The sequence below is a fragment of the Lingula anatina genome, chromosome 4 (assembly GCF_051362555.1).
Source record: "Lingula anatina isolate TDL-2025a chromosome 4, LinAna3.0, whole genome shotgun sequence".
In the NCBI taxonomy this organism is placed as follows: domain Eukaryota; kingdom Metazoa; phylum Brachiopoda; class Lingulata; order Lingulida; family Lingulidae; genus Lingula; species Lingula anatina.
This window is the reverse complement of record NC_141770.1, coordinates 1,803,757-1,814,077: the sequence shown is the minus strand read 5'-3', so window position 1 is coordinate 1,814,077 and position 10,321 is coordinate 1,803,757. Positions and strand designations below refer to the sequence as shown.

General features: G+C 37.2%; 2 protein-coding genes and 1 non-coding gene across 4 annotated transcripts; all 3 read left to right on the top strand.

The window, feature by feature from the left end:
• The first annotated feature begins 640 nt into the window (after window positions 1-640).
• On the top strand, window positions 641-3,591 carry LOC106181742 (uncharacterized). Its single transcript, XM_087010582.1, has 5 exons — window positions 641-646; window positions 1,588-1,694; window positions 2,652-2,739; window positions 3,230-3,318; window positions 3,534-3,591. The coding sequence occupies exons 1-5, from the start codon at window positions 641-643 to the stop codon at window positions 3,589-3,591; spliced, it is 348 nt and encodes a 115-aa protein (XP_086866708.1).
• Window positions 879-1,070, top strand: LOC112041341 (U2 spliceosomal RNA). The gene has a single exon (XR_002886206.2). It is a non-coding gene; the product is annotated as a U2 spliceosomal RNA (small nuclear RNA).
• A 610-nt stretch (window positions 3,592-4,201) lies between the features above and the next one.
• Window positions 4,202-10,131, top strand: LOC106157929 (uncharacterized). 2 transcript variants are annotated; one of them, XM_087011869.1, is made up of 6 exons: window positions 4,202-4,522; window positions 4,706-5,623; window positions 6,027-6,472; window positions 6,788-7,034; window positions 7,481-9,090; window positions 9,478-10,131. In XM_087011869.1, the coding sequence occupies exons 1-6, from the start codon at window positions 4,303-4,305 to the stop codon at window positions 9,571-9,573; spliced, it is 3,537 nt and encodes a 1,178-aa protein (XP_086867995.1). In that variant the 5' UTR covers window positions 4,202-4,302; the 3' UTR covers window positions 9,574-10,131. The 2 variants fall into 2 exon arrangements, with proteins under 2 accessions (XP_086867995.1, XP_086867996.1); XM_087011870.1 differs by having other exon boundaries at window positions 9,473-10,131.
• The last annotated feature ends 190 nt before the right edge of the window (window positions 10,132-10,321 follow it).

Sequence of the window (10,321 nt, the reverse complement as noted above, 5' to 3'; positions counted from 1 at the left end):
CTGTTACATTGATGGAGAAAACCTCTTCTATTAGTATATGTGTTTCTTTCAATTATTACATGAACTATCATTTGTTTAATTGAAATATATTCCCAAACAAATAGACTATACATATTGATTGACTTATATATATAAAATAGTAACTTCCCAGTATTGTTATGTATATCATACATATATATTTGAGGGAAATTAGTATATATGTGAGTCCTTTGAATTTTATCATTCAATTCAAAATCAGATTTGTCAGTATTTTTTTGTTTTTAAATAAACCCCTTCTTGGATTTAAGCCAGGCGATGGTAGCTTATTGTTTAGGTGTGATATCTACATAGCCATGATAGTTGCACACTATCAATACTGGTATGTTTACTAGCAATTTGAGGTGATAGACTGAAACACATCTAGCATTTGACATGATAAGACTGTGGTGGTGTTACTTTATGCATGGAATAAGGTATAAATATGATTATTTCCAATGCAAATAACAACAGCATTCATGAAGCACATAAAACACCTGACATTTTGCCTAACTCTTAGAGAAGTCACATGCTCAAACATTGCACATGGATTAGGAATTATACCTGGCCTCTGATTGGCTAATTTGTTAAGACGTGAATTGATGCGTATGTTCCATATAAGGATATGCTTGTTAGTATGAAAAAATATGGCTATTTTGACCGTTTTAAGTTTTGACAGATTGATCACAATTAATTTTAGATTACAAATTTTTTTCATGTTTTAATATTCAAGTAATCAGTTGAGATATTTACTGCTAGGTTGAATTAATAAGCTATAGTATAATTGAAATGCCCCATGTATTGCTACCACTCTAAAAGCCGTCTAAGAGTCAGATATTAGACTGTGGATAACAATGGTCTATATCGCTTCTCGGCCTTTTGGCTAAGATCAAAGTGTAGTATCTGTTCTTATCAGCTTAATATCTGATACGTCTCCTACAGGGGACTTCGATATTAAACTGATTTTTGGAACTGGGCGGGGCGTCAGGAGCTTGCTCCACCCCTGCCACGGGTTGGCCTGGTATTGCAGTACCTCCAGGATCGGCCCACTCCCCTCGGGGAGTAAAAGTGAAATGAAAGTAGTCTTCCCTCTCTTTTCCCTTCTCTCTCTCTCTTCCCCCCTCTCATTATCTCTTCACATTCCTGCTATAGAAGTTATCTCTCATACTTGATGGGTTTAACTTCTTAAGTTGTAACAGCCCGCATATTCATACATGATAAGTTACTTTATTAAACTACCTATAAATAATTGGTGTTTACTGCTAGGTAGCATTTTCTGGGGGAGTGCTGGCATTTTTTCCTCTTAGGTAAATCAATACTTTTCATCACCTTTTTCCAGATGGTTTGAGTCAAATTAACCATTTTTGTTTAGCCAACTCAAGTCAATTTTAGTATTTGGCTAAATTGGCGAGTGATAGCTCTACCCCAGATTTTTCATTTCAATATTTTTGCTAGAAAGACAGATTGGTTATTTTATGTTTGGATTAAGTAGCTTGCAACTGCTTTATCTGGGTCAGGAGTGCTGTATTTTAGGCCAAATATTAAAATGAATTTATTTTTGTATAATTTTAGAAAGAAGAGGGACCATGTCCAGACGGTAGCATTGTTGTGTTGGTCACAGATGGAAAGTGGGACATCAAGGCAGTCTTAACACAGGAAGCTCTGAAGGAGTTCCAAGAGTAGGGGGCCTTTATAGGGCTCACTCTCAATCAGTCTATGTGGATTGATCCAACTCCATGAGGACACTCAATGTATATAATCAGATTATCAGATTAACACCCCTCCTCTTGTTTCCAACGTTCTTGTATAATCACTTGCTTTTTTGTGTTCTGCTCAACGCCAGGAAGAGGGATGTTAATCTCTTAAACTGATTGTATTCAGCGAGAGTCCTGCAATGTTGGATCATGGACCGACAGTTTTAATGAGAAAGAGCCTATAGTTGTTGGACTACCATCATTAGAATTTTTTTCACATAAAAAATTAATTGTATTATTTTCATCTCTCTATGGGTGTATTCCCAGAGATTTAGATCGATCCAGAGATTAAGATTTAGATCGACCTAACTCCCTGGGGGTTCACACTAAATTGCAGTCAGCCGAGCGCGCACCATAGTTAATTACCCCCTTTCAGCTTTCAGTAGGCGGGACAGACGCTTAAGCCGGCTAAGCTGACAGTAATCTAGTGAGACTCCCCACAGGGATAGATCGATCTAAAATCTATGGAAATGGGGTCTATGTTTTGGTTCGAAAGACATAAGGACTCACGAACTCACCTTATTTTGAATATATGGAAAGAAAATGGTAAATGTTTGTGCAACAAAAATTTAATTTGGGGAAAAAAATTGTCAGAGTGAGGAAGGATGCTGTATGATACAAAGAGAAAACTTATAGAGAATTACATGGACTTATTTGAATAAATTTAGTTCGTGTCTTGTTTTTAGCTTTATTTGTACAGAATCACTGTCACAAAAAAGGCAGCCAACTCATTAAGCACAAACTTTGATTAATATAAATAAATGAAAAAATAAATAGATAAATAATGAGGTAGATGAGTATATTTAAAGAAAAGGTTAACAAAATGACGAGGAAATGATTTCATTGTGATAATGGATAATATTCCTGTTATTCTTGTTACAGGGAAGAAAGATATTCTGAAGAATATTTTCATTGTTCCAAGATAATAGCAAGGAAGTATCACTTCAGTGTGGTTTACTCTGACATTAAGGTAATATGCAAGGGTCATCTTTCACTTATTAAAAACTTATTTTTAGTAAACTTTCATGTATTATGAAGGGTTGATGCAGCTGTCTTTGGCACAGAATTACAACTGATCATTTGATGGTACAATTTCTGTTATTTTCCACTAAGCCTCGGTGTTAACTTTTACTGTTCACTTGAAACCACATCGGATCCAAGGGTGTCTTAGGGTATATTTGTCAGGTTTTTGGTTGTTTTAATGAAATTTTTCAGTTTATACACCCAACCAAAAAGTTTGGAAACATAAAATTGTTTTTCAGTAATTGAAACCTGTGAAATGAAATGGGATACATAAAATAGTAACAAATGTTTGGTGCCTTATCCATCAATATTGGGTTACTAGTAAATGTTTAACTTAGATCATAAGGTTATTTTATAATTATTAAAATAGTGTTTACCAACTTTTGTGTAACACTGTGTATATGTGTAAGTATTTAGATTTTTCCTTTGAATTCCAGGAAAATTCAGAGTTTTTCCTGGTAGTGACAGAGCTTAAATTTTGGACCTGTCTGCCTGGACATTTCCGTAAAAATCCTGGAATATTGTGGTGAGCCTTTGTTCGATGTTATCATATTTTCAATTGTCTGTCAACTTTTGTATCAGTGGTTTGTTTGTGTCACAGCTATCTATGTAGATATACCTGGGTAGCATGCCAGAAATCGAAGAGAGGAAGAAGAAAGAACGTAAAATAAATAATGCTATGTTTTTAATAATTAGATAATTTGATTTTTAGAAATGATGTTTGTATGGGTTTCTTTTCAGTAATACTCATCCAGAGGTCAGACAAAAATTGGAAGAAGGTTGGATGCAGTGGAAGTAAGTGGTTTATTGAGTGATATTGAGTGGTTATGTGCACATGTATTGAAACTAGCAAAATATTACATTTACATCAAATGATTAATATTTACTTACCTGAAGTAATTGAATAAAGATTTTTGGCAAATTTATTGGTTTAGCCCCTTTTGATATGTCTAAATCTGATAGGTCTGTGGATGAAAGGAAACATGCCCAGATAAAGTTTTTATGGAGTGTGTAGAAGTTTTTATGGGGTGTACAATGCAGGGACTCATTCTGCACCCCCCCCATCCCCCACCCCCACCCCCACCCTCACCCACCCAAAATGAAATTATCTTCGACACTGTTGCAAATTTTCTTCTCGTAAACTTTGTTATCACTTAATAGGTACTATCTCTTTTCCTCTTCTTTCTTTCTGTACTTAACTTGTGCTCCTGATATATATGAAGTTTTACATTTACTCTGTTGTATATATGTATATACCTATCCATTTGTTTTATTTATTTACTTATTTAATTTAATTTTGTGGAGAGCATATAATGCTTCCAGCGCCTTGCCTCCACTTCATTCTTTTGAATAAACGTTGTTTAAAAAAAAAACCCACCCCCACCCACAGGTCACTTCTAAGTCTCTATGGGTCACTATTAAAATACGTCTCCACTGACTTTTTAGGGCAAACAGATCAGAAAAAACTCGACAGTGTTGGAACGAGGAAAATGCAGCACTGTCTGAGCTCATGGGACAGTTTACACAGCCAGGTTCACAGAGACTGCTAACACAATGTGGGTTTTCACAACTTACACAATGTGGATGGTCACAACTAACACAATCTTGGACAATGCCGTCACAACTAACACAATGTAGAGAAGCAAAGCAGTCCAACCTGTCCAGAGATGCACCTATTCCACATATTGAAGAACCAGAGTCTGATGCTACCATTACTGATCCTAAAAATGGTAAACATATTCTCATATTATGGGATGTGATGTGTGCAAAGGATTACCTTTGATCCACACACCCAGTTATACCTCATGTCTGCTGGGTGATGAAGATTTAATTTATAACATGTTAAGTCTTTTGCTATACAGTAAATTGAGAATAGCATTTTTGTTTTCTTTTTCATATCCTTCTCCATCAAGGCCAGGGCAGAAAGCCAGACGACCATATACACCACACAGTGACTTCTGGGCACCTTGGAGTGACCCTTGACCCTAGCATGACATTGGGAGCTGGAGATGGACATCTGAGTCAAGAGCTTCCTGTACAACTGACCAGTGACTTCAACATCCACTATTATCTAGCCACTGAGCCAGTTTTCCAGCACCTTGACACAGTGAAGAAAAATTTATCATCAAACCTAATGGCTGTCCCACTAGACTCTGAGATTAACCTACTAGGTTCTGAAGAGGTAGCAAATATTCCACTGGACATTGTGGATGCCCCAGTAAATACAGGGGATGTCCCACAAGACGCAGGCATTGTGGAATTTGGTTCAGATTATGTTCCAATGATTCAAAAAGAAAGTCGATTACAATCCAAGTTTGTGACCTCTGACCTTGGAGTGACCCTTGACCCTGGAGTGACCTCCGGAGCTGGAGATGGTCATCATAGTCAAGAACTTCCTGTACAACTGACCAGTGACTTCAACATCCACTATTTCCTGGCTGCAGAGCCAGTTTTCCAAAACCTTGAAACAGTGGACAAAAATTTATCATCAAACCTAGTGACTGTCCCACAGGACTCTGAGATTGGACTCCTGCTAGGTTCTGAACATGTCCCAGATATCCCATTAGACTTTGGGGATGTCCCAGTAAATACAGGGGATGTCCCACAAGGCTCAAGCAATGTGCAATCTGGTTCAGACAAAGTTGACATGGTTCAAGAAGAAAGTCGATTACAATCGGAGAATGTCCTGCCTCTGAACCCTGCTGAGCATGAAACATCTTCACTTGTGGCTGTGTCAACTCCAGATCTTCCTATACAACTGAACAGTGTATTCAGCATGGAAGAGTTTATCATCAGTGAGGCAGGACAGGCATGTCTAGACAGGTTGAAAGGTGAGTGTGCAACACATGGGACAGGTTCTGAATTGTATATATATTCTGAATTATTTTAGTTCAGTGCAACATTTCCTAGTGATAAAGTAATATTTTTTTATGATACAGATATGTTTCATTGTCAGTGTAACCAGTAATGAGATTTTTCTGACTATCTGCCTAGTTTTGACTTTTTGGAAGCCAAGAACGTCAAATTTGTGATGAATGCGCAGGGCCCCCATGCCATATTTTCAGATTTCTTCAATAAATTGCAGTGTCATCTCCCTCCAACATTTTCAGTCAGCACACTGAATATCGTATAAAGTATTACTTTGTGACAAAAGAGCGTGTACTACCAATGACACCAATATTAGTGTCAGCTGCTTAACTTGATTGTTGAACATGTTTATCTTCTCATTTCCAGAATGGCAGCCTGGTTTTCATCTTCGTACATCTCCTTCTCACCACACTACGCCTGCTAGCTCCCCACTGAGAGGTGTCCAGAGTGTGGAGATAGAGGGCGCTGTGAGTGAACCACCTGATGTGACAGAGGACAGAGAAAGACCTGAGGTGCAGTCTGATCAGGGTGGTGCTCAGGATGTGGGCGATGGGGTTTGCAGGAAGAGAAAAGCAGGTTGTCAAGATGAGAGTCCTGATGAAGATGATACTGGAGGGAACAGGTTGAAGAAAAAGGGAAGAATGACCTCTGGGATTGAATTAGAAGAAAAGTTGTCAACAGATGGTGCTGGTGTTGCCATTGTGTCCAATCAGCATGAAGCTCTTAAGAAAAAATGTTTAGATGATGGTGAAAGAGAAATGCATATTATTCAGACATCTCACGTAGCAGACAGACAAGAACAATCACCAGAAGTAAGCATGTTTTATGGAATATGGCATTGACATGTCATGCTGTTTATAGTAATAAAATATTTCTTTATCTATGCCTGAAAAAAGGGGAAAAAACCCTAGACTGTTTTTCTTGTTTCAAACTATGAATTCTAAACTATGAATTTTTTTATCGCAAACTATAAACTATGTTAGGGAAATCCGTTATAAAGAAATCCACATGGTATAACTTCTCATTCTTTTATCTAAGCCATCTAAACCTTAGTTAAGTATAATGAACATTGGCATTGATTTAAATGAATTCTGTTCATTTCTCATTATCTTTACACTATGATACAGGCTATGCTGGGTGCTGATGTGGGAGAATACATGGACAAAGTGGTCTTTTCTTTTGAGGGACATCCTTCACAAGACCCAAGTCCTCAAGATATAGGTCAAGGTCAGGGTGAGATAGGTCAAGGTGAAGCAGGTCAAGGTCAGGGTGAAGAAGGTCAAGGTCAAGAGATGAGGGATCAGGTTATGAATGAGAAGGAACTTCATGATGAGACTGTAGTTTATCAGTCAACACTGTTATATGGAGACACAGGTATCTCTGGGGTTTATTGAGACATTCCAAACTGTGGACCAGTATTTAGTCTCTATTATAATTTTTTGTTATTTTGATATGAGTGAAGACAAAATTTAGATTAAGGGTTCAAAGATGGTAGACTTATCAGTGCAGCACTGAAAAAATGCACAATTTTTAACTCAAACATTTTTTCTGGTTGTTTTCTTTTTAATACGTCCAAAAATTGTTTGTTGCATAACAGTACCAAATCACCATTTTTCACGTCACATTTGTCTTGTATTCTAAGACCATAGTTTCAGTGCAGATGGCTCAGTTTATGTTATTTAGGGTGAACTCTGCTGTCATTTTTCTGTAAAATGTACAATTTCTGATAATGCGACTTATATTTCTAAGGCAATTATGAGCTCAACAGAATATTGTGAGTCAAGTAATTTCTTCACAAATTGTATTCACCTTAATTTTAGACGAAACAAGACCACGTTTTCTGCCATCCCCTTTGAGAGTCTCAGACGATGAAGAAGCCAAGAGATTGAACGACATGCTACATTCTGCCGAATACAGCGGAGAACGTCTGTTTTCATCTGATGATAGCGAGGCAGAGGCTCAGTCGCACTCACATGATGAAAATTCCCAGCACCTGGTTGGACAGAAATACATTGTTATTTCTAGTGGATCAGAAGAGGAAAACCATGGCAGTCCTTTGTTGAGAAATGATCCTGAGGAAAGAGATGAGGAGGAAAAAAGATTAGAAAAATTAAGAACCCCCAGAACATTGCCTGTTGGACCACATGTTGAAACTTCAGGTGTTTTGGTTGTTGAGGGTAACATCAGTAATAGAGCTGAGGCATTAATGGCTCAATGCCATACAGAGACATCCCAGGTTCCAGTAAAACCGTCTCAGACTGAGAGCCAATCCCAGACTAAATCCAGCCGTGACCCATCCCAAGTCTATCCCAGTGCCATCCCAACACAGACTGAGGCACAAGGTGCCCCCTCTCAGAGACAAAAGAAAGGTGTGGCTGGCATGTTAAAGTATCGAGACCCTAGTGCACTGTACAATACCAAAACAAAACATGAAAATAAAGGTAAAAAGAAGGGGAGAAAGCTGTTTACTATGGACCCAGGACCTCTTATGGGAGATGATGATAAACATGTAGAAATGTCTTCCAGTAAAGAAATTCAAGCTGGCACAATTGGTAAAAGCTTGTTGGGAAGGGCACAGTTGTTGAGTCAGAATAATCAGCCAACAGGTAACAGGGATGTATCAGAAAATGCACCTGCCTCAAGTGGCAGAGGCAGACATGGTAGTGGAGAGCCATTTGTGAACAGTACAGGCAATTCCAGTTGTGCAATTCTGGGTCAGACATCCTGTAATGGAGTTTCTGTTTTGGAAGGCAAAGAAAACAACAGTGAATATATTATTGATGACACCAACAATTCTGTTGTTTTTGTTGAAGATGCACACACTACCAGATCCCAAACACTGAAAAGTACAGGCATTTCCAGTTGCACTGATGTGGATAGTGTACATAGTAATAGTATGAACAGAGTCGTGGATAGCACTGTTTCTGATACACAGTTTGACGATTTCAATACAAACTTTGTGAGGAGACACTTGAGCTGTAAAGCCAGCACCCCAGTAAAATCTCTGCCAGACCAACAACAGCAAGATGATGTTGTGCACACTTCTGAACATAGTGAAGATAATGATATCATACTCATTGGGGAATATAGTCCAGAGTTTGTTGGAGCTTTGCAAAAGGAATACCATCATTTGCCCAAAAGTACTTTCGACAGTGTGCAATTAAATGAGCTGAAATCAAAGTCTGACTCAGAGCAAGATCCACTGGTGCAAAGTACAAGTGATACGAATGACAATGTCACCTCTGCAGTTGTAACAGTTGGAGAATATATCAAAAGAAAGAGAGATGAGCTGCATAGTAAACAAAGATCGGAGCAGCAAAAGATGGACAGCATGCAGGAAGGAGATGAGAGCTCTCTGGAATTTGGACAAAGACTAGTGTCGTCTGCTGAAATGACAGAAACCAGGTCAAATGAAAGTCAGACACAGAAGGTATGGGCTAGTTTGAAATAACTAATTTTTTAAAGCTGAAAATCAAGTCTGTTTTATTCTTAGTCAACTTCCAGGGCTTTTAAAAATTCTGTTAATTTTACTGAGGTAATTATATCGAGTTCTGAGATAAAAAATTTCAGCGTAAGCCACTTTTTATCCTTTGGATATTTTTATATTTACAAACACTGTTTAGCCTTGTAAAATAAAGGTTAAAAATAAAGTTAGAAATTTGATAGAAAACTAAAATTTTCTAAGACTCCAACTGCTGTTCCAGTGACTTAGATAAAGAATAATTTTATCTTGATAAGTTCATATTTAACACATTGTAGTGGCTGTTTTAATATTAGATTTCATCATGTTTTTATTTCACTTTTATGGCAAGGTCAGTCAGCACTCCAAGACAAGCTACTGAATCTGAAGTTTTCAGACAATACCATGACCTTCATTAGGAAAGTATTCCTCAGGAAAAGGCCATCGAGCTAAACATATCAGCCAATTACTCGTGGAGGAATAACCAACTTGTTGATGCCCAGATATGTTTTTTTTTTTTAGAGGTTGTTGAAGGATATATTATCTTCATGTTCTCATTCTAGTTTCCAAACACTGGTTCTTCTGAGTTAACGGTCTTCACACAACAGACATTAAAATAGGTGCATGGTTCAGTGTACATTAAACACACCCTGATATTGAGTCAATGTCTTGAGTTTTGACATCTTATATAGTTACTTTGTATGCTGTTTATTTTAATGCAGATTCCTTAAGGACAAGCTGTTCATAACCTGTTGTAGATCTAGAATACTGTTGTTGTTATTGTTGAAAGTTCCATATGATGAAAAGTTGCTATAGCAAGTGCCATAATGTGTTGTTCTAGTTTTCTCTATTGGCACTTTGTTCAAGTTTTGTGTTTGTCATAGATAGTTATCTAGATGTTATCTATTATTATTTACAAGATTTTACACACTGAAATAAATGAGGACTATTTGGACATTTTTTTGCGCTCACCTTTTTACTGGCATAAAAATGTTTAAAGTTTACTGTAATCATATAAAAATTAACAATGTTTTTTTATCAAAAAAAATATTTATTTAGCAACTGTTACAGTATGATGAGATCTTACACAAAATGCCGTTTATAATACTTGGATTATTTTTTGCAAAAAATATCAATCTGTCAAAGAGATATGCTTGCACATGTACTCAGTTTAGTTGGTGACATGAAAACTTGTTTGAAG

Excerpts from the sequence above, each read along its gene's own strand:
- LOC106181742 (XM_087010582.1), top strand. Across the intron at positions 1,695-2,651 it reads GCTCTGAAGGAGTTCCAAGA|GGAAGAAAGATATTCTGAAG; the intron begins GTAGGGGGCCTT and ends TTCTTGTTACAG. Across the intron at positions 3,319-3,533 it reads AAAAATCCTGGAATATTGTG|TAATACTCATCCAGAGGTCA; the intron begins GTGAGCCTTTGT and ends GTTTCTTTTCAG.
- LOC106157929 (XM_087011869.1), top strand. The coding sequence starts at position 4,303 with ATGGGACAGTTTACACAGCCAGGTTCACAGAGACTGCTAACACAATGT. Across the intron at positions 6,473-6,787 it reads GACAAGAACAATCACCAGAA|GCTATGCTGGGTGCTGATGT; the intron begins GTAAGCATGTTT and ends ACTATGATACAG. Across the intron at positions 9,091-9,477 it reads ATGAAAGTCAGACACAGAAG|TCAGCACTCCAAGACAAGCT; the intron begins GTATGGGCTAGT and ends TGGCAAGGTCAG.